Source organism: Prinia subflava, chromosome W (genome assembly GCF_021018805.1).
Source record: "Prinia subflava isolate CZ2003 ecotype Zambia chromosome W, Cam_Psub_1.2, whole genome shotgun sequence".
NCBI lineage: Eukaryota > Metazoa > Chordata > Aves > Passeriformes > Cisticolidae > Prinia > Prinia subflava.
This window is the reverse complement of record NC_086282.1, coordinates 6,063,453-6,087,222: the sequence shown is the minus strand read 5'-3', so window position 1 is coordinate 6,087,222 and position 23,770 is coordinate 6,063,453. Positions and strand designations below refer to the sequence as shown.

General features: G+C 39.2%; 1 protein-coding gene across 1 annotated transcript in view; it reads left to right on the top strand.

Moving 5' to 3' along the window:
* Positions 1-23,363, top strand: part of LOC134563385 (SWI/SNF-related matrix-associated actin-dependent regulator of chromatin subfamily A containing DEAD/H box 1-like) — a 50,702-nt gene extending 27,339 nt beyond the window's left edge. The window contains 20 exon segments of the mRNA XM_063421269.1: positions 862-951; positions 1,579-1,663; positions 3,110-3,501; positions 8,085-8,287; positions 9,473-9,563; positions 11,209-11,308; positions 12,801-12,860; positions 13,057-13,132; positions 13,570-13,705; positions 14,723-14,766; positions 14,768-14,837; positions 15,667-15,759; positions 16,184-16,301; positions 16,562-16,683; positions 17,794-17,872; positions 17,875-17,981; positions 20,250-20,368; positions 21,291-21,473; positions 22,816-22,925; positions 23,231-23,363. Coding sequence (XP_063277339.1) covers positions 862-951; positions 1,579-1,663; positions 3,110-3,501; positions 8,085-8,287; positions 9,473-9,563; positions 11,209-11,308; positions 12,801-12,860; positions 13,057-13,132; positions 13,570-13,705; positions 14,723-14,766; positions 14,768-14,837; positions 15,667-15,759; positions 16,184-16,301; positions 16,562-16,683; positions 17,794-17,872; positions 17,875-17,981; positions 20,250-20,368; positions 21,291-21,473; positions 22,816-22,925; positions 23,231-23,292 — 2,340 coding nt within the window. The 3' untranslated portion in view covers positions 23,293-23,363.
* The last annotated feature ends 407 nt before the right edge of the window (positions 23,364-23,770 follow it).

Genomic DNA, 23,770 nt, shown 5'->3' with positions numbered 1-23,770 from the left:
AGGCTTTAGTTAATTATTAACCAGCCAGCCTAGCAAACAATGCTCCGCTGGACCTGTTTTTATACATCAGCTTGATTTCTGTTCTTAACAGTTACATTAGAGTTAAAGGGAGAAGGATTGGAAAAAAACAAATGTGGAATATGGCTTTTAGAACTCATTATAGAGAACTATAGTGAGAACTTGCAGGGTTTTTTTCTTAGTCTTGCTTTTCCTTGTGGTTCCTATCAACAGAGTAGTTCATAGTAGTTCTCCACAAAGCAGAGCAGCTTGTGGCCTATGGAAGTTTTGGCACTTGTTAACTTCCATTTTGCAGGCTGGTAGTAGCTGTTAGTGAAGCTATTGTTGATGAAAAGTTTTACCAGTTTTTGATGTGACTCCATGATGCTGTGACACAATATTTGTGGATTTTTTTTACCCATAAATCTTAATATAAACACAGTATTTGATGTGTTTGTAGGCTGTGGTGGGTTAAACACTGCATGTTTAATAAGTGAATCTGATCACCAACCCTGACATCTTCTGCCTTAAATATCATCCAGAATTGTTAATAACTTTTGATTTTAAAGCAAAATAAACTAGACAGTTCTAAATTATTTATATTTTGGTATATAGCTTTGCACTGTGTATGCTTATCAGGTAAAGAGTCCAAGTTTTTCATGACTGAAGATATTTTCTGTTCGTGAAAGTTTTGGTCTTTCTTTGATCATTGACTATGTATGAGGAGTCACTTCAGATTGAATTTGTCATCTCATTTTGTCATTTAGAGTAGCTCTTTAAGGATAAGCAATACTGATGAAATTTTCTTCGGTTTCTATAGCTGTAATTAGTGTTAAACCCTAATAGGTACCTTTTTAAACATAGCTGGATGATTCAGACCCCAAAAGACGATGGGAGAGGCAAGAGATGCTTGTGAAGAAGTTGCAAGGTACATTCCCTGGACTGGATAAGGAGGTAAGCTGATGTCTCCCTATGGCACATCAAGTTTTGAGTTCTTAAGAAAACTGCAGCTGTTGATAGTCCATATGAAACAGTTCTTATACTGACAGCACTTTTGGAAAGAGCACAGGGTAGGATGGCTTTTGCTGTTCCTGCTTTTAGAATGTAGCTTATCTTGAACTGAGAGCTGTGGGATGTGGTTAGGACTTAATGGAACTTTTCTTCCTACATTTCTAGCCCTATGACAAGCCTAGCATAGTCAAATTTGATGACTTATTGTAAAAATGCAAAGGGAAATGATCCCTCCCTCTCTCACTCTTCTCCCCCAGATTGCTAAATATATTTTGCACTTTGTATTACTTTAGCACCTGATGGTCCTCAGCAACTGCTTGAGCCCATTCAGTACTGTGCTTGAAATTGTTGGAAGCAAAGCTTGTTCATGTGTGTTCTTACACTTTTGAAAAGTGGAGTGCAGCTCTGCCTAAACTGAGTATACTAAGGAACTGAAGAGTTTTCTCTTTTCATTTTCTTTTATTTTGAATCATCTGATTTACAGGGGTTTTCTTTGCCTGATGCTATTAGGCACAGAAATTTAGCTTTTGCTTATCTCACCACAATGCAAAATGTCTTATTTTTCACTAGGAGCTGAGAGAGGTACTTGAGGAACATAACTGGGTGTTTCATGATGCACTGGAGGCCCTGGAAATATTTGCAGACAATGAGGATGGTAAAGACAGATTTATAATTCATTTTATCTAAAGAAAAAGCAAACTTGTGATGCAAATATTTTTGAACGTCCAGCAATTCAAACAGTCCTGACAGCACCATGCCTAGAAACTTACACTTATACTTGAAATTAATATTATAGGGAGGATAAAAGAAGGAATCTTGGTTTTTCTGTATTTTTATTTTTGCTCTCTAACTAGGGATAAGTATCTTTGCCCTGATAACACAGATAGGCATAAAAAGTTGTAATTACCTATGGATAGCTTTTAAAATATATTTTGGTACATGTCAAAGCTGATACCTGCTCCCTTCCTGCTTGTTTAAAAGCTTGTTTTTTAACTGCACTATTTGTAAATTACTGGTTTCTAAACCGGTAATTGCAAATAACTGCATAGGTAACAAGTGATATATGCTATTTTGTTCTTTTAAAATGTATTCTAGGAGAGAAACATACTAGAAAGAGGCCTTGAATTATGTGACCCATCTGTAAATACCAGTACTTTAAACATGGCAGGGAGCAAACCCAGTGATTCCAAGTAAATCTGCAAGTTATAACTTAAGTCCTGTTTAATGAGTTGATTACTTTTCAGTGTGCTACACAGCTGTCAGATATGTACATGTTTTGCTCTATCAGCTATTTAAGTGTTCTTGGGATAGGGTAGTGTTCTTAATTGCATTCTTTACAAGTGGAGAGAGCTATCACTGCTTAGGAAGTTGTGTCCTTCCTGCTGCTTCGGAGAAGGCCTGATGTCAGGATTGGACTCAATCAGCAGCAAGCTGGGATTGGGCAGAAGAGAAACTTCTGTACTGCAAGTGCTCTCTTGCAATGAAGGAGTCAAAACCCTTACAAGGCACTTCTGAAAATTGCTTGCTTGTGTTGTGTTAAATAACTTATTTTAAGGCAGCTGAGTCATTTTGGTTGGAGATGGCCTCATTCGTTGAGCTTTATTTAACAAGTACATGTTTTCATTGTCCCACTCTGAATACTGTACTACAATCCATTAAAATGGAAAAAAAAAAATTCTTAGTGAAAGAAGGCTTTTTTTCTCAAGTCAGCAGAATTAATATCTCTGCAGTCAGGTGCACTGGGACCAGTATCTCATCTTAAGAGTTCTTAACTGTTTGCTCTTACATCAGAGCTTCTGCAGCTCACAAATATTACATTATGTTGATCATCTCTATTTTAAGATTCTTAAAACCTTCTGCTATTTGAGCATTGTACAAATGAGCTTTAATTATCTTATATTCACAGTTGCAGCTATTTACATATTTTATCCAGATTTTCTTTTCTGTTCTCTTAGTAACACCTACTGTTGAGTTCTTGTGTATTAAATACTAGAACTGTGTTTGACAGATGTGTAGGTTTTATTTTGGAAGAACAACTTGTGTTTTCATCAGCCCCATACCAATATGCGTTGACTTGTTGCCTTCTGCGTTGCATGTGTAGATATGGAATTTCCTCCCAAAAGGAAAGATGCTAACTGGACTGAAGCCTCCACTGAGAGCCAAAGAGAGGAGAGTAAAGATAAGACAAAGCAGAAAGCTTCTGAGAAAGAGCGGAATGGCTTTCAGAAAAAGGACAAAAGCAAAAGAAGCATTTGGAGTGCTGAAGCAGAAACAGAACACATGGAGGACAAGTCCGCTTCCGAAGATGGTGGAAGCTCCCTGGATGAGGACTACAGCAGTGGTGACAAAGTGATGGAGGATGGCTACAAAGCAAAAATCCTCAGCTACCTGCAGGATGCTTCCCTGAGCGAACTGACTCTGATTCCCCAGTGTTCTCAGAAAAAGGCTCAGAAGATAATAGTGCTCTGGCCCTTTAACAGCTGGGAGGCTCTGGTAGGTCTGCATTCTTCCTTTTCTATCCCCAGCCTGCCCAGAGTCAAGGTGGCTTCAGCCCAGGGAGGCTTAGATGGGTGGCCTTATCCTCATTATGCTAAAATGCTGTGTTCCTCCTAAGCCAATAGCGTTTCAAATAGTGTCATATGACCTGATTTTGAATGAATTAAGGGGTGACTTTTCTGTAAAACTCAAGCTGATTGGCTGACATTACTATCACTCACTCCATAGCACAGAAAGTTGGTTCATTTTACTGCAGAAGGAGAAATTAGAGCTTTCACTGTGAGACGGTGGTGTTTGCTAGCCTTTTCTGAGCTCTTGTAGCTGAAAACCCATGCAGACACTTGTGTAGCAGCAGCAGCTTCCAGGGTAGCTCCATGATTGAAGAAGCCAGCATGGATATTTTCAGTTTCAGGCAAGAAATGGTCGTTCTCTTTTTTTTTTCTTCTTTTGTGCCTTTATTATACTGCAGCTCAGTGTCTAGCATGATTTTGCTAGCTAAGCAATGCAGCCATTTGTAGTGGAGTGAGCTGCTGTGTTTTTTATTAATGAAAGGTAAAGCATCAGAAGGCTAAGCCACAATCCACCAGGGAAGGGAAAACGCTGTCTGTTGGTAAGTGCATTATCTACTGTTGCTTCCTTGTTACTTTCAGATGTTTACCATGGCTTGTTTGTAGACTTCACATTTCATACAGTTTCAGTTAACTGCAAGTCCTCACACCTGCTAAGAGCAATGTCCTGGTAAGAAATTTGAAGTGCATTACAGCAGATTGTCTTGATTTAGTTTATTAGTGTTTTGGATTTTAAAGCAGTAACTGTACACAGGTCTTTTTACAGAGTAATTAGTGTTTTTTCATCAGTGTGCATTCTGAGCCCCCCTACTGATATATGCAAGAGCTTCTTCAATATGTGTAAAACAATAACACTTATTATTCAGTGTGTGAAATATATTACCGCAAAACAGTAAGAGATAGGAAACAGAATTTTAAGGAAAACAAAATGATTTTCGTATACTGTGTTGTAAGGGGAGGGGGAAGACAGGAGAATGGTACTTGAAAAATATACAAGGTACTGGTATGCTGCAAAAGAAATCCGTTTTGCCCCAAGCCTTTAGCTTCTTACAGAACATCTATCATACAGCTATTACTTTCTAAACTTGTTGGATTTTGTCTGAGCTTAATTCTTTGCAGAAGTATTTTCTACAGGGCTCTTCTCTGTGTAAAATATTTACAGTAAAAAAAAAAAAAAAAGCTACATGGGCCTATTTGCATTCAAAATTTGTCTTTCCTGAAGATTGCTGCTGTCAGCAGCCACATGTTTATGTAGTATTGTGAATACTTGCCCAGAGCAGAAGTGATTTGCCAGAGATTTTAGCAGATGTTTTGTATCAGTGTGGATTTAATTGTTTATAAAGATCCAGTAGCTCAGTAACCCAGCGTTTTTTCTACCAGTTAATAAGGGTGGTCAGAATAATGGAGAGAGCTGATTTAGAGCATTAAAGAAATTGGCTTTGTTTTAAGGTCTCTTTTTACTGTAATGGTATCTTGTGTAATACAAGGTGAAGTACTACAAGTTGTTGCCACGTGTTCATTATTAGAATTGCAGATGATATTAAGACTCTCAGTCTGAGATTAAAACTAAAGCCTACTTATTTGTAAATTGCATGTTTTATTCCAGGAAAACATAAATGAGAATGCCTTTTTTTTTTATTCTAGATGGTTTTTTAAGTTGGACTAAGCTATTTTGTTTCCAAGTGGATTTAAATTAATTTCATAAGCTCATAAGGTTAATAAGAGCACTTAGAAATACTTACTCTTTGGAGTAAATATTTCAAGTGTTTAACTTGATCTAGTAATGCTTCAAATGCAGAAAAATTTTAATAGACATAGTTCTCGAAATAAATGGAGAGAGCTGAAATTGTCCTAGCTCACAAAGATTAATTCATTTGGCAGTTTAGAAATGCCTATACTGTAGGTCAAGTATGTTTTCCAGGAAGATAATTTTATCCAGTCTTTAGTGCTGGACATGACTGGCTGGGAGAGTTCCCTCTCAAACACCAGCTTGTATAGTGTACTCAGGTATGTCCTTGAGGCTTTAGATGTCTGTCTCCTTGGAGAAGTGAACAAGGTCTGCAAGGACGGGTGGCCTCTCTCCAGAATACATTGTATGCATGGGAGAGTAGTAGGTAACAAAAGAGATTGGGATATGTTTTCTGAGAACTCCTCTTTCAATGCTTATTATATTCACAACCAAAAATTGCACACTGCTTTCTGAGGCAGAGGTTTTGGAAGGGTGCGCCCAGGTGCTTCTGCAAAGCCCAAGCATGGAGCTGAGACATAAGGGGAGGTGTGATGGGCAAATGGGAGATTATGAGGAGCAGCTCTGCACATCTGGGAATTAGGGATTAGAATACAAGGGGAGCAGATGAGTGGTAGACAAACTAAAGGATGGTCAGTGGAAAGCATGGCTGTGAGGGCTATGAGGAGAGGCAGGGATGAGCTCCAAATATCAAAGCCCAACTCCTGGCCTGGTACAGGACCATGTTTGTCATGTAGAAACTGCCAAACTCCAGAACCACCTTGCACCAAAGCCAGCTGAAGGGAATCAGCAAATGCATCAGGTTAGCAACGGGAAACTGCTTACAGTGGAACTGGTGTTTGTTGTCAAGGCTGAGGCTGACTTTCACCCTTAGGCATTAAAGGGAAAGCCTCCATCATCTTGCAAGTGGTGTGAAGTAAGCCCAGGTGGATTGTACTGGTGTGGCAATTCCAAGTGTGCTGGGAAAGCTCATGGGTTCAGTTTCTATGATGGTCTCACATTTTTGGGTCGCATTTGAAAAAAAGGTGAACTTCAGAGGGTGTCAGAACCTCTAGAAAGCAAAGGCCACCTGTGGATCTGCTTTATGTTCTGAGCAGAGTAACACCCTGTGTTTCACATGCAAACCAGTGGCTAAAGTATTTCTTGTTGCAATTTGGACGTAGTTGTTAATGTGCTGACATGAAACAATACAATTTCTGTCAATAACAGATGGCTCAATTCTTCACACCTTTATTTATGGATTACAGGATTTCTATTCATGCCAACTAAAGCTTTAGTCATCAAAACAAATGTCAAAATTTTGTAGGCACCCATTAAAAACTGTGCTCTTTTTTATTTCTAAATAGAGGTGTCTGTTTAGAAAACTTCTTTACAGGTGTTGACATGTGTGCCTTTGCCTGGTCCAACCTATGAGTGTTGGTGAACTCTCTGGGGTTTGTTTAAAATGGAAAAACAACAAACAAAAACATACCCCCAAACTGTAATTGCCTCACTCCATTTATGTTTAAAATCTTTTTCTAATGAAAGCTGGTTTTTAAATTCTATTTTAGTTTAATCTGGTTGTACTCTTCACCTTAACAAAACTTGCAGTTACTCTGCAATGTGGCAGTATTGGTGAGTTACTTAACACATAATAGCTGGATCATATGACTCCTTTTTTATGGAAGGAATTTTTGGAGGATATATACATAGGAAGTCTTGTGCTAAATTTTAACAGATCCTTGGTCTAAAATTCAGAAAAATGTGTGTGAAAACTACTTCTGTTTTAATACAAGAATGATGAATCCAAAGCATCTTGTATTCTTCAATTCTTTAACTCTATTAATAAACAAAAAAAGATACCTGTTCTTTACAGTGAAATATACTTAACTACTCAGGAAAATACTATAATTTTGAATGTGACCCTAGTTACTGCAGAAACGTATTTAATGGTAGGTTTTACACTTTCTGCAGATGGTTCTACATTGAATTTAGGAGGTCAATGGGCCTATTTTGATACAACTTCAGGCTGCTTGTCTCTGATGTAAAATATTCATAATATGATGAAGATCTGAAATTTAGAGGAAGGAAATACACAGTAGCTAGTGTGGACTTGAGGAAGCAAGTGGTGGAAGGAAGGCTTCTTTGTACTGGTAGTATTTGGTGACCACAGAAAACCTGGCACAATGCCCAAGTCCAGTTTGACTACTGTTGTGAAAGAGTTAGAACTGGAACCAAATAATGTTAAGCCCCAGACACACCCATGACAAAATGTAGTAACCTTCAGTATAGGTTCATTTGTTTGCCTTAATGCCTACATTGTGCTTTCATCTTATACCTTTAGTATCTAATAGGGTTTATTTAAAAGGGCATCTTAATGAGAATCAGTGCTTTTTTTTTCCCTTCCTTTTGGGGTTTTGCTCTGTTAGTGTGCCTGGCCTTCAAAGCCGGCTTTGCACTATATGTTGCCTCAGATTAAAGCACTTGTATATTACCTTAGAAACTTCAGAGAATTTGTATCTCTTAAGGTTTCAAGTTTCACAGTGTGAGGAGCTGCAGTGATGACCTTCAGTGTGCATTCACACAGTTTGCAGTGGGCCAAGTGTAAGGAGTATTTGGAGTTTTAAGAGAAGATTGGGATGCTGCTGCCATCTCCTACTTGAATTACTGCCTGCAGCAGCTGTGGATTTTCATTGCAGCTGCCCTTACCAGTGTTCATAGATTTTATTATTATTATTATTATTATTATTATTATTATTATTATTATTATTATTATTATTTTGCAGTTCACAAAAATGATGACGACTTCTGGTTTGTCAGAAGATATAGCGTGGAACTGCAAGATACTGCTGAAGGAGAGGGATGTGGTTCTAAAGCTCATGAATAAATGTGAAGACATTTCCAATAAAGTGACAAAACAGGTAACCAGGATTACTAGAGATGGAGGATGTGGATGGAACATAGAGCAACCCTCCATTCTGAATTGCAGGTATCCCTCATTTTTATACTTTAGAAGACAATAAGGTATACTTGAAGACTGGGATTTTCAGAACTGTAGTCTCTGAAAGTGGAGTTGCAGATTTTTGATACTTAGTAGCTCTCAGTGAGCTAGATAGTGATGTGCAACACTTAAGAGAATCTAACAGATTTTTTAAAGTGTATCAGAAGAGCTGGTGGGCAGGATAAGAGCAAAAAAATTATAACAGTGTTTTATTTACTCCAATTTCTGGTGAATGTAACAGCCACCTTTAAACAATGGAATCATGAGTTGGCAACTTACCAAGCAAACCTCCTTCTTTAATGGGGGACAGGTTTCAAATATGATTCAATTTCAAAAATGCTAAGTTGGAACAAATCTGAGCAAACTGGGCAGGTTTATCAACTGGATGAAAGACATTGGTCAGGAAGTTCAGATGTACCAAGTAATCTGAAACTCTGTATCCAGTCGAAGTGGCAGCAGGGATGTGTTGTGGGGAAGGATTCCTTTCAGAGAGGTAAATTGGTAAGGATCTCCAAATGGATATTAGGAGGAATGGATATGGTAGAGGGCATTATCCTAATGGTTAAGAAATGTCGGGATGTAGTGGGAATGGCCAAAGTAGCAGCTTGAATTCCAGTTGGATGCTGTTACGAGTAAATAGCAAAAGGATTCTCAGCTGTGTGAAAATAAAACCTGGGAAGAAGCAGGTTTTAGTCTTTGAAGGAAGGATGTCAGTGACGGTTCTTTGGAAAAAGTGCTGAACTGGGTGACTTGCTTTTGAGTGTTTTGTGGATTGTGTGTTTGAGTTTTTCTTTGGTGCTGACACAAACAGTAATTATGCAACAGAGCAAAATTAGGGATGCAGCTGCAAAATGCCACTTAATTCATCGTGTATTTTCAAAATGAGTGGTTCTGTAGCTGCTTTTATCTGGTTATGTATCACTGATTGTAGAAGAGAAGTATTTCTTGTGTTACTCACTTTGATCATTTTAGAACTATGAAAATGCAGATAAGCAACTCTGTGTAAAGGTGACTGTTTAAGAAAGCTTGTGTTTTTCACTACACAAAGAGGTCTGGAGTGCATTGAAATAAAGGCAATGTTGAACCTGCCAGTCTGTGATTACCATAAGTGTAAAGCTTTGTTTCATGGAGAAACAAATGAAAGGTGGTAATAAGCTTGATTGTTTTTAACAGTTTGAAACTGAAGCTATATCAGAAGATTGGTTTGAACTGGTTAGCACTGCTGTATAAGCACAGATTGAATGGCATCTTGGCTGATGAAATGGTATGTGTGAAACTGCTTATTTAAGAATCATTAACATTGTACAAAAAAGATTTTGTTAAATCCTTGCCTAGAAACCTCAAGCAGATTATAAGTAATCTTAAATTGCAAACAGTTCTCCAAGATCTTAGAAGCTGCTGAACTCCTTTCCATTTGAAAATCAAAGGTAGCCTAAGATTCATGGACACTGACAATTGCAAGTCACGTGGTGTCTTCTGATGCAACAGAACTGGTTTCTGCCACAACAGGTTATTTTCAAACCATTGAGTTTAACAGCTCCTTGCCCCAAAATATAATTCATTCTACTTATCCAACATTTAGTGTAGTGAGCTCCTATTTTGTCCATTTCTTCATCAGTTTCGAAACAGGCAGATAACAATACAGGAAAAACCAAGTAGGTAGAAACCATCTCTGCTTCTTCAGAAGCAGCATTTGCATCATCTCTTGTCATGACACTCCCCATCAACTTTGAACTAAGAGAGAGAAGCTTATGGGTTTGAGGTTTTGTTGAATGCTGACACCACCCATAGTTGTACAACAGATAAAAACTTACTGATGCAGCTGCTGAATTTGTAGTCTGTTGTTTTTAATCCTGGCTGCTGTTCATCTTCTGATGAACCATGAATAAAAGCACTGCTTTGCTTTGCTATGATTTAGGCAGGTTTCTCACCTACTGTATGTTTCATGTTAGTAAGAATGTGTGTGTTTTGTGGTAGATACAACCACACTCAATTTTTAAATTCGTGATGCAGAAAACAGGAAAAGTGAGTGTTGGTGTAAATGTAGGCTTGTCTTTAATCTGATTCCCGTATTAAATTCCACTTCAGAAATATCTGGAATACCCTTTTGTTGTAATTTAGATTTAGGGGGGTCCCCGGGGAGGGTTCCCTGGGAGCCCCCCCGGGCTATAGGTTTGTTGGTATTCGCATGCAGGCAGGCAAGGAGGCTCTAGACGGCTGGTGAGGTGCTGATGAGATGAGGGTTTATTTGGAGTTTGACCCCAGGAAGGCAGCATGGTCACTGAGGGAGAGGGGGAAGGAGGGGGAGAGAGGGAAGGGGAGAGGAGCAGAGCCTCCGGAGGCCTCCAGGGCAAAGAGAGCGAGTGCCCTCTCCGTTTGCACCTTTATCAGGGAGTTTCGAAATGGGCGCGGATAGATTCTCCTGCCGATGGGTTTAGAGATACATGATACTGGAGGGGAGGTTACAGCCTTGGGATAAACCATACACTTTCCAGGGGTGAGCCAGAGCATACCATTTCAATAAAATGCAATTCCACACCCTTTGTACTACTGGCTCAAATGGAAATAAACATTTAGTTTCCAAGTAATCATTTTTCTGCACCATTGGTTCAGGAAGGTACGTTTTTGAAGATTATTTGAGGGATGATTTTGAACTAAAATGAAAAACTTCATAAATTGAAAAGATGTATCTTTGTTCAAATATTGAGCTACAGTGATAATGAAGTTTGACTGAGATTGTACTTAAGAAGGAATTGTCTTCTGTAAAATTGGTTAAACAGAACAAATTTTCTAATCAGATTTCTAATCTTTACTGGGCCATCACTACACTGCAATTATCTTATGAGTTCAAAACACTTTTATGTTCCACAGATTGTAAATTTTGTTTAAATGGATTTCTTTTCTCTTAGGGCTTAGGAAAAACAATTCAAGCTATTGCATTTCTGGCTTATCTTTACCAAGAGGGCAATAGAGGTCCCTATTTGATAGTTGTGCCAGCTTCAACGTTAGGTAAGTTACAAGTTTCAAAAATGTTTTTGTTAGGGAAAAAAAAAACCAATCATGGACATACTGTAAAGCAAAATTAATTTAATGAAAGAAAATTTGGGTTTCTTATGGGGTACTCAACTCCTTAAGTAATTTGAATTGGAATGCACACCATACTGTAGACATGCTTGTTCTGAATTAATTAGACTTAACATGGAACTTTTTTAGATGATCTGTCTGCTTCAAAAAAATGAAGCTGCTTGTTACAATCTGAATTTGTGTAGCAAAGTAGTCTTTTTACTTACTGAATATTGACTGAACTTCCTAGTCTTCAGGCTGTGCTTAGGGTTAGGTTTCATGACATTTTAAACACTCACTGTCTTTTTTCTGCTTTACTGCACAGCATCTGTCAAAGCAGATGAAAATCCTAAAAAGATGAGGCTAACTGTCTTTTACTTGTGTGTTCTGATTGTTTTATGGCCACAGTTGAAATTGTAAAGAGTATGGTGGAATGAAATGTCAGCAAAGCTGATGAGGTTGAGCAGAAAATGGTTCTTGATGGAGTTAAACTTGGATTTGTTGACTGACAGGGGGAAGTAACAAGTTGAATTTAGAAAGAAAATGCTGCTTTTAATATAAAATACTTGTTTGAGCTTGAAAATTTATCTTGATGCATCAGTAAAGTTTCCAGTTGTTCAACTTAAGTTTGAAATCATCATTTTTAATGTGCTTTCAAACTCCACTGGAAGACGCTTTTTAAAACAACACTTAATAAAGCATATATTACTGAAAACCTGAGGTGTTCGTAGGTATATGAAGAAAGGTGCTTTTGTGAAGTCAGTCTTAGAGTCCGAATTGTAGAGGGGGGTTGGCAGTGCCTGGGCAGTGCAGTCTTCTGGCAACTTTCCTGACACTTTTCCAGGGGTTTCTCCTCATCCCTGATCTGGATCTAGCCCCTTCCAAAGTGGCATTTAGCAGAGTCCCTCTTCTGGTGTGGTTTGGGGTCAGCACTGGTGTTGGCTGTCAAGCAGCTTCCCCTTGGGCACAGCAAAGTTGCCTGTGGCCACTATGCTGCTGCACACCTGGAGCTGCACAGCTGGGATGTCAGGCCTCTGCCTGCTCCCAGAGGCACTGTCTCTCCTGGTGACATACTTCTGCAGGCTAGGACTGACAGATGAAGTGATTTGCTTTCTGGGGATTTAACTGTCTAGGGAAAAAAAAAACAAGCTGCAAAGTTACACATTGTATTTATTTCACACAGTGGTTACAGACTGTGCAGGGCCTGTTCCTGCAGGAGTTTAAAGTGCAAGCTGGTTGAATTACTAAAAGCCCAGTTGGGGTTGATTCAGTTTCTTACATATCAGTTTGCCAGTTTTAACACAATGTTTCTTAACCTTCAGGAGAATTTAAAGGGATTTGCATTAAAATCAGATGTTTGCTTTGGTTCTGAGGTGTGAAACAGTAAGACATAATAAAGTATAAATGACTTGGAGTTTGTTTTAGTGTTGCCTTACAGATAACTGGATAAGAGAAGTTAATTTGTGGTGTCCTGAACTGAACGTCCTCTTTCACTATGGTGAGGAATCTAGTTAAGAAATGAATGCAATAAAACAGTTGCTTGCGTGGCCAGTGTAAGAAAAGATTAATTTCTCATGGCAATGTTGTTTTAAGACACAGATTTATTAATGAGTGATTTCTCTGCAGTGTCTTTAATTGTTACATGTTTATAAATATATATAATTGTACTCATTTAATGTTGTTTCCTTTTTTAGGATCCCAAGAAGATAGGAAACATCTCAGGGTGGACATTCATAATAAAGTCATTGATTTCAATGTGATTGTGACTACGTAAGTACAGTTAAAACACTACAGACAGGGAGCTTTAATGAGGTCCTCCTGACCTCTAGTGGTACAAGAAACCAGACAATTTTAGGAGCTGGGTTTCGGCTAATGGTCAACTAGGGTTTTATGATTGTGTAAGAGATACTGTGTTGTAGGTGCTTTAGATATGTCTGTCAGCATGTATATTACAGATAATATTACAATTGTAATAGACTTCAGCAGATTTTTAGGAAGTGTTACTGAGAGCATTGGCTCATCAAGTGAACTGAAATCATTTGCCAGTAATAAACTGTGTTGTGGTTGGTTTCTTCCAGGCAGTTTTACTGCCTCTCATGTACTTTCTCCATAACTATTAACAATATTAGAGAATTTGATTTGATTGTCATAACAGTACATTCATTTTCAGAGAGAAACTAAGTTCAAGTGATATTTGTCTCTGACAGATACAACTCTGCAATCAGCAGCTCAGATGATCGAGGACTGTTCTGCAGGCTGAAGCTTAATTATGCAATTTTTGATGAAGGTCATATGCTCAAGAACATGAGCTCTGTCTGCTACCAGCACCTCATGACAATTAATGTAAGAGGTTTAGTTATTGCTGAGTTAAAGGGGACAACTCCTGGCTTTTCTGTTTTGTAGTTACAAGCAGGGGGGAAAATGGAATATTAACTGTAAAGTTCAAATACACATAAATTTAGAGAAACTAGGGTATGCAAGTGGATTTAAGTGTTGGTGTGGTCTAAGGAGTGTATCCTGCACTGTGATCTCTTTCAGGGACATAAGCTCCCAAAGAAATATAATAAATTCCCTGTACCATCATTATAATGATGGTAGTGCTTGAGTTTTGGTATTAAGCAAATTCCCAGTTATATCCCATAGTAATGATTTTAAAGATGCTATTCTGATTACTTGTGCTGAAACCTTATAGTATATAAGGGCCTGCTCTGATAGGGCTATGTAAGAAGAGCCAGTTTGAAAATATTTTTTCTTGTGGCTTGCAGCCTGATGAAGCAGAGTTTTGAAAAGTATTTGAGTATCTTTCTCTGAATACTATGATCTAGCACTGTAGTATTTGTACAATAATAAAAGTACTCAAGATCACTTACTGCAACTTAGTTTTCAAAATCATGTTTTCATCAATACCCTTTTTAAAAAGTTGATCTTTAAGCAATAAAACTTTCTTGTACTTGCAGTTCAGAACTTGTGCTTAAGTACTGTATGACATTAGAGAACTTGATGTGGGAGCAGCAATGAACACAGTCATCGGGAGGAAGAAAAAATACCCCAAACAACAAAAAAACCCCAACAACGACAACCAAAACAAAGCCCAAACAGATCAAGAAGCCTAATAGATCTAGGAATGGTTTTTTAATTGTCTTAAATTGGTGCACAGTTCTCCACAGATCTGTAAACGGTTTTGTTGACTTAACACAGAAATTATTCCATGATGTTCCAAATATATAATAAGTTCAAATAGTTATAATTTAAACCAAGCTAATTTTCTCACTTTTCCATAGCTGTGGGTTTTTTGCCAATAATATTTCTTAGCCCATGTGACAAATGTTTCTCATTGCTCTTTCCACTTTGGACGAACAGGCCAAGAATCGCTTGCTGCTAACTCTGGTTCAAAATAATCTGTTGGAATTTTGTCATGCCCCATATGTTCAGCAGTAGCACAAGTGAAATTCGAAGGATGTTCTCCTCAAAAACAGTGAGTACCATGAAGTCTCTTCTTGAAAATAACTTTTTTCTTTTTGCTGGAAGACTACTGTTGCTGCATTGTGGTGGTGGGTTTTGGTTAAGCTGTTTGGAGTTCTGTATCTCAATGGTTTTTCCCTGTTTCCCCCCGCTCGAAGGGTCAAGTGCTGCCCAGGCATGTCCCCCTCTTTGTCTACCTCGCCTACCCCTGCCCTGTTCCTAGAAGCTTCGGTTAGCTGTCCATCTCTGCCCTGATCCTGCCCTATGTTACGGAAAAACCCCTGTCCATCTGTCCTGGGACCAATCACCTGCTTGTTCCACACTCCCCCACCCCTCGGGTTTAAAAGCGGGCCCGGGCTTTGTTCTTGGCTCATTTTTGTACCCCCGTCTCGGGGAATAAAGGTCTCTGAGAAATTGTACGAAAAGGAGTCTTCTCTAGTTCTTGCTCTGAAGTCTAGGCACCTGTTGTAACACCTGTTGCTGTGGAGGAACCACCTTGTTCTGCACCGTTACCTGAACCTGCTGGCAGATTCGGGAACAGTTCTTGGCACAGCCAGGAAGCAGAGCTACCCGGGGACTTTACCGGCCGTGTCACTGCATAACTTCTGTTTTATTGGTATCTTATGGAAAGAGGTAATGTGATTATGAAAATCTAGAAAATGAAACAATTGAATAAACCTTTTAAATTAAAATATCCTGTAACAGGATATCTTTGAATACTAATGGTCAGGTCAAGTATGTCTGTTTTGGCTGGGGTTTTCATCAAGTTAGAGAAGTTAAGGTGGTGGTGTTACAGCTGAAAGCTTCAGACTGTAATTGAATTCTTTCAATGTTTTCCTTAGAAGAGTGCTGAAGAACAAAGCATATATGAGGAGAGAATTGCACATGCAAAGCAGATAATAAAACCATTCATCTTGAGAAGAGTAAAAGATGAGGTAACATTTTATCTTTAAAATTATGGGTTTGTGTTATCAAAAAGTCTGATAAGCTCTGAGACCAACACTATAATGTGAGGCAAAATTACTTACTGATCTCAAAAAATGTTACTGGGTGCTTGCAGACTGCAGTGGTCTGAAGGGGGTAATGCTGATTAGCAGGGGAGTATATCCCAGGTATAGCATATAATATTATTTCATGCAGTTTTGGAATGTGCAGGCCATGCTACTTGGTGGGGAGCTTGATGTATAATCCAGGTCAAGACCTGAGTTGAATTGCTGCCCAAGTTAGTGAAGTTACAAGCAGTGAAAGGCGCTGGGATGAGGAGAATGAACAGAGTATCATAACAACTATAAGACAGTGCAGAATTACTGATGGTTCACAACACTACAGGTTTTATCGGGTATCATTTTGTTTTGTCAGGTCCTTAAACAACTACCTCCCAAAAAAGATCTCATTGAACTCTGTGCCATGTCTGAGAAACAGGAACAACTCTACTTGGCTCTCCTAAACAAGCTCAAGAAAATTATTGACAGTAATGGTATGTAAGGGCCTCGGTTCCTTTTGGTGGATTTTTTTCATGCTGAGACATACATTGAATGTGACTATGGTCTTTGCTTTGTAGAAATGTCTAATGCTCATAAACAGTATATTCTATGAAAATCTATTAATTTTTTTTTAAGTTCAGGTAATAGGTGAGTTTTCAAACTGAGTTCTTGCAAACAAAGCTCTGCTGAGGGATAAAGGTGTTCCAGATGGTTATTTTCAGTAGCAGTGCAAAGATGCCTTCTTTGTTTACAGAGAAAAGCTCGGATATGGGAAATGCAATGATGCAACTTAGAAAAATGGCCAATCACCCTCTTTTGCATCGTCAGTATTACACGAATGACAAGCTCAGGATGATGTCCACCCTCATGCTCAAGGTAAGGGGGTGAGATTCAAAAGCAATCCTTAATTTTTCAGAATTTCTAATGAAAAGTTGTTTGTTTGTTTTGTTGTCAGACTTCTGGTCAGAAGTATGTCTGCCAAACTTAATTCATTGTTGCTGCTCTTTATTTCTCTGCATCTATCCAGTGCTCTAATCAAGCTCTGTCGGTATTTAACACTGATTTTGTGTCATTAGGATAGAGAGAACAGTTGTGGGTCTGCAGTAATCTCCTTTTCATAAGTTCCCTCTTAGCACCTCTTCCCTCCACCCCAGAATTTGAAGCCAAAGTGTTTATGGAAAAAATCTTAGGTGGGCACTTGAGTTTAATAGCTTTCTGAGTAGCAAGAACTCACTAGTACAGAACTAAATAGGAAAGGCATAAATATTCATCTGTCAAGGATTTTTTTTTTAAATTTCTATGTGGTTAGTGCCTGAGGAGCTTGGGGAAAATTGTTGCTTATTTCTAAAATATAAAAAAAAATCTCAATGTGCAGCAGGTGCTCTAAAACAGTTGGAGCTAGCTTTGAATATTCTTCAGCTTTTTTTTTAAAAGTTAAGCCAGACAAGGTTGAGGGGAAGCAAGAAGTGACACATTGGGTTTTGAAGGATTTTTGTCCCTTTTTATTCCCACACCATTGTACTCTCCAGATGTGCCTTTTTTTTCCTCTTTCTTCCAGTCATGACATCCCTCTACCCACCCTACATCTTGGGCTGGGCTTTCCATATCTTCTACCATCTATCCAAGGACTGGACCTCCCTTTTGGGGAATGTGTCTTTATGGGAAGAGATCTGATAAAGGGGTAAAATGTCATAGGGCTTGATGGGAAGTAGGTAATTCCTATGAAGGTCGAGCATATCCTTTTTAAGTTTTTGGCAGTGCAAGCGCTTGTAAGAGCTAAACTGTGAAGTAATTATCCTCTCCTATAAACCTGAAGTTGAGAGTTCATCTTTTGTTGCTTGCATGAGCCATGGTCTAGCATTTGTCCATGTCTAGGTGTGTTACTTTTTTCTTTCAGAGATCATGGATGTTACTGTGTGGTGGCTTAGTTTTTAGTTCTCTGGTGAGATTGTGTATTGCATTATTTCCCTTTATTTTTGCTAATAGGAACCTACACATTGTGATGCTAACCCTGATCTTATCTTTGAAGATATGACAGTAATGACAGATTTTGAGCTGCATTTCCTTTTAAGCAATATTCTCACATCAATGACTTCAAGTTAGACATGGATCAGATCCTGGATTCTGGAAAGTTGAGAGCACTGGAATGCATTCTCTCCAACCTTAAAGAGAAGGTATTACAGATGGCTGAAGCTTCTCCCTGTCTAAAGAGTGGCTCTAAATAACTGGTTAAATTAATATCTGCCAGCTCTGTATGCAACCCAGTTGCTTTGCTGCGGAATTTTGCAATGTAATTTAGTGTGTGTGCAGAATTGCAAAGCAACACTTACAGCTTTTAATGTGCAGCCCTGAGTATGCACATCACTTTAGAGACAGCTGAAATAAATTTTCCCAGTTTTCCAAGTTTCAGTGTTCATCCCAAGTTAACTACTCTATTAATATATGGGGTCTTGCATAATTTTCACACCTCATGGCCTTGGACCTTTTCTTGGCAATTGAATAATACTGTATTACATTAGAATAATCATGTGTGTGTTAAGCCCATGGAAAGGTAAGAAGTCCCTGCTTGAAGTCTTGCCCTGAGATTCAAACAGGTTTATTTTGCAAATAAGCATGTGCTGTAATGCTCCAGAGTATCTTGAATTTGCACAAGTGGGTGCTGTAGATATGACGGTTTCAGACAAAATAGGGCTACTCTATATTACATGAAATATTTAAATTTAAGTTCTGAATTAAGTATTTTAGTGTTTATGGGTGAAGTAATCTGTCATTTATGCATTTGATATGTGATTTGCTTGGGCCACCAAAATACAAAGTGTTGGAGTCCATGTTTCTATGGATCCTCCACAGAGAGTGAAATGTGAAGGAACTGAATTAAAACCTTTAGAAAAATTAAAATATATAAAGCCATATATGCATAAAGTAGAAATCTAAACTTCAGTTTTAAGCTTCACATGCCCTAAGTGCCTAGTTGTTAGTGTAGAAGTACAGAGCTTCAGGCCTAGTGATAGAGTTTAGACACAACAAAAATAGAGTAGAGTACTGTTTACAATTTTGGTATGAATTTTGCGCAAATAAGGTAAAGTTTTTTTATGTATGTTAAGATAGAGTTTTTCACATAACAAGATAGAATTTTTATGCACAATAAGATAACTTTTACGCTAGTAAGACAGAGTTTTTGCACTGATAGATATGCTATCTGCGTAGGTTTTTGATGCTGCTTTTCGTAGTTTTTCGTAGTTTTACGAACTTAGAAAATTGCACCTAGATTGGGTAGTGTGTAGATAAAGATATGAATATGCATTTGTAACTTATGGATAAAAAAGCCTCTGGGATGAAAGTGAAGGTATCAATTGATCAACCTGATCTATCGATCCAACCTCCACCTTCTGCAGCCTGAGGAAGGAGCCCTGCCAGGGCGCCAAATGGGATTCTAAAGGTACCATCTCTTGTAGTCTTTGTTGCTCGGATCAGGGCCCTGGGGTCCCGTCCTTTCCCTTTCTCTCTGCGGCATTTGCCCTGGAACTCTGTTCAGGGCTGCCGGGGACTCTGGGAGGGTTTGGGACCCCAGGACCCCTTGCCTCCGCTATACCCGTGGCCAGGACTCTGTTTGGAATTCGGGACCCCAGGACCCCTTCTTGCCTCTGCGACCCCGGGACCCCCTTCCTGTCCCTGCAATCCCTGCGGCCAGGAACTCTGTGTGAGTTCGGGACCTTGGGACCCCCCTTCCTGTCACTGCGATCCCGCGGTTGGGAACTCTGCCGGGTTCAGGATCCCCCATTGCCATCGCGGCCCCGCGGCCGGGAACTCTGGTTCGGGATCCCTCACTGCCATTGCGACCCTGCGGCCAGGGATTCTGTGTGGGTTCAGAATCTCGGGACCTTTTCTGTCACTGTGATCCCTGCGGCCGGGACCCCTGTCTGGAATTTGTGATTTTTTGATCCCTTTCTGTTATTGCGACTACACGGCCGGAAACCCTGCTTGGGGTCAGGAATTGAAGGCTGTTTTACCTAGAAGCTGTGATGTTAAATTCTATGCTTTACTATAATTTGCTTGCTAAGACTTATGTTTATAACCGATTATGAGATTGTAAGACAGCTCATTTAGGACTCACGCACCTTCAGACTAATGCATTCATATAATAAACCACTCTGTTTAGACCCTAAAATGTTCTTAGACTTTTAAGACCTATAACCCTTAAAACGGCCTCGGCAACAAAGTAATTAAAATTTTAATGCAATGACAGACAGTGAGTTAATGCAGCAGAACTACTGGATATGGAATCTTCACTGAAAGTCAATCCTGACGATTTTCAGCTTAGTCTTTTATTTCAGAAAACAGGGATTTTGTGAAAGTAAAATCCTATATTTGTCTCAATAAAGAATTTTTGTAGTTCACAATTGACACATTTCAAAATTTTTGCTTTGCTTTGTCCTTTCCAGGGTTACAGAGTTGTGTTGTTTAGCCAGTTCACTATGATGCTGGACATCTTGGAAGTTTTCCTAAAACACTGGCAACATAGATACATTAGGCTGGATGGAAAAACGCAGATTTCTGAGCAGTACATGACTGTTGCCAAAAATGAGAGAGAAAAAGTGAATGTGTTGGAGAGGGGGAGGTGGGGGAGGTGAGGGAGGTGACTTCAGACCCTTACCTTTGTTTTCCAATGTGTAGAAATTTCTGCTCACTGGACATTGACCATAGAAGGCGTTTGATGTTGGATTTCAGATCACCTTAGTAAGGATGAGGCTGAAAGATGAGGTTTAGATGGTGGGGTTACAGTCAGCCATGGAAATGAAAAATGTGTGTCTTCAGCAGTTCCTGGTGTGTTTGATTTGTGTGTCATCATGTAATAACACCTGTAGCGATTCCTTGGAAGTAGAGTGTATCTCTTTTACAACAGGTAGATACACCCCTTTGTTTCTCTAGGACAAACCATTCTGTATGTCCCTGTAGCTGAAAATGTTGCAATGCTTTTCCTGTGTTTGAGCTGAGCTGGTTTTCTGTGTCAAGAATTTTTGAAGATTTTTTGGTTTTGGATGCTTTTTCCTTCATTTCAAAAAACTGTCATTCTTGCTATGGTGTTACTTCCCATGTTGAGCTGATGTCTGTTTCTGCCCTTGCATGTGCAGTTAGTACAGAAGAATGTCATGAAGCGAAATTCATCCCCTGCCTTCCCATTTGTTTCATGTGTTTCAGTCTTCCATTGTCTCCCAACTGACTGTGTTCTGTGATCATCAAAAATCTTTTTTTAAGCCCATTTTCACTCTTTGCTATCCATCTGTCACTCTGTATGTTTCTCTGATCACTGCAGAGGACTGTTGGTTCCCCTTTTTCCTGCTACATAACATCTGTACTTTGGAGCTGCTGTGCAGTGCCACTGTCCTCTCTTTCAAAAGATCATCCCAACTTCTGTGTTCAGCTCTGGAGCCAGTGTGGAATGTTTTCCAAGGCCTTGATGCATGGTGTCTTGTGTTCTGCAGGATACATCCAATAGATGAGTTCAATACAGATATGGGTATATTTGTATTTCTTCTGTCCACCAAAGCTGGTGGCTTGGGCATTAATCTGACCTTGGCCAATGTTGTTATCCTTCACAACATTGACTGCAACCCTTACAATGATAAGCAGGCAGAAGACCAGTGCTACAGAGTAGGTCAGACGCGGTATAACATTTTTTAATTATAGTGCTTGGGTTTTCTTGGAGGCAAGCTCTCAAAAAGAGGCTAAAAGGACAGTATTTGATTAGAAGTTTTAAGCAGAGACTTGTGTAGAGCAACTCTGGGTTGTGTGGGAGCTAGGAACTGTGATTGTCTTAGTCCATGTTGCTGGCAGAACAAACCTTTATTTACACTTTCCTCCTTTTCCTAGTTTACTATAACTCTCAAAAGGCGTATAATTCTCAAATTACTGGTGCTGGGAACTATTCCAAGGTAGATCTGAAGTCTTTTGGACTGTCTGGCCAAGCTGTTTGTTCTCTTCAGGAGACTTCTAAGTGCCACCCTATCATAAAGAGTGAAACCATAGAATGTGTGTAATTTCAACAGTATTCAAGGGTGACTTGGTTTGGAAAGACAGGTATCTGTCAGGGGAAACTGGAGTTTCCCTTGGAATGGAGAATGTAAAAACCCCCTCCCTCCAAATTATTACAATTTTGCAATTAGGAGCTTTCAGGCAAAAATATGGGAATATGAATAACAGTTGTTTACTAGGAATATTAAAAAGATACAAATGCAGTAGTACAAAAAAAAAAAAAAAACCAAACAAGTAAACAAACAAAAGTCCTAGAAAACCCTTGCAGAGTCAGAGATACGACCTGACACCCTGTTGTCAGGGTGTTGGAAGCAGTCCAAATAAGTCTTCCTGGAGTAACAGATGTTGTTCTGTGAAGTAGAGAGGATTCTGTAGGGAAAAGGGTCCAGTGCTGGCAAGATGGGTCTGGTCTTTCCTCCAAGGATTCAGTGGAAAAACCAGCTGCCTTAGTGTTTGGAATTGCAGGTTTTATGCTGGTGGAAAGGCTTTGGCTCCTCCCACTGAGTGGAGCATCTCACAATGGAATGAAGTAATGTTATCAGTCATGTGAGAGGCTTTGAATGGCCCATTCACAGGTGATGTCCCTCGGAGGAGGATGGGTAGAGGAGGAGGATGGATGGAGCAGGAGACAAGAACAATATCTCCCAATGGATTTCAACAGATTAAAATAGAATACACATTTTTGGTTACATTTTTCAACCCAAGACAAAGGGTAAAATGGAATTAGGGGGAATTTGACTTGTTTATATTAATGGAGATGTTTGTGACTGTCCAGACATTTGCAGTGGTTGGGACTGCAGGGGAAAACATGTTTTCTGGTACAGTTGTTCCAGAGAAAAATCTAGCAGCTCTTTGCCCTCTCATTCATTTCCTCATCCTTGCTTTAAACCCCAGCCAGCTGAGCCAAGGCATAGCATCCTTCCCTTTTGCATTAATCTGAACTACGAAAATGGATTTTTTTCTTGTGGTTTTCAGAGAAGTACAGGTCATAAAGCTCATCAGTAAGGGGACTATTGAAGAAACCATGCTCAAAATCAGCCAACAAAAATTGAAGTTAGAACAAGATATGACTGCAGCAGAATCAGGTAGGTGATGTGCACATAATGATGTCCATTTAAGTAAATTAAAGCTGTAATATGTTACTCTGCAAAAAAGAAGGTTCTTGATGCAGACAAGCCTTTTGTTGTTTGAGGTTTTTTATGTTAAACTAGAAAGATGTATTTTTGCTGGTTGTTCTTTGATTTGACAGGAAGTGCCCTCTGAGTCTGACCCAGAAATCAGTGAGCACGTCTTACAAGCAGAGGATTTTTTTACTGTTTTGAGCACATAGGCTTTTATCTATTTATGTGAAATATTTTAAGCTTTACTAATGCTTGTCTTTGTTCCTCAGGAGAAGAAGGAACTATTCCAGCAGATATAGCCACGCTATTGAAAGCTTCATTGGGTCTCTAAAATGTAAATATGTTATGAAATTCAAGGAAGAAAGGTGATGATGTACTCCAAGGACTTTTACATTACTGTTGACTATCGGGGTATCTCCCGATAACTCCGAGGGTCCAGCCAGCGGAGAAATGGCTTAATAAAGTAGCGAGACGGCTTCCCAGGATATGCTTTGTAAAATAAAGTTTTAATAACAGGAAAATAATAAACGTTACAAAATGAAAAGAGATAAGCCGAGCACTGTGTACCAAGCAAAGCTACACAGGCTAAGGCACTCCCAAAAAGCCTCGTGTACCCTTATGCAGGCCCTTTAGTACTCGATGGTCTAGGTGGGCTTTTTTGGCTCTTGGCCCAATGAGATGGACACTAGGCTTTGAGGTGCACTTCTACAGTCCTATCACTGTGTCTGTGTTGGGACCAAGCCAATTACAGCGAGCAGGCTATAGAAAATTCTAGCTTCACTTCCTTATATGGAAACACCTGCTCGGGT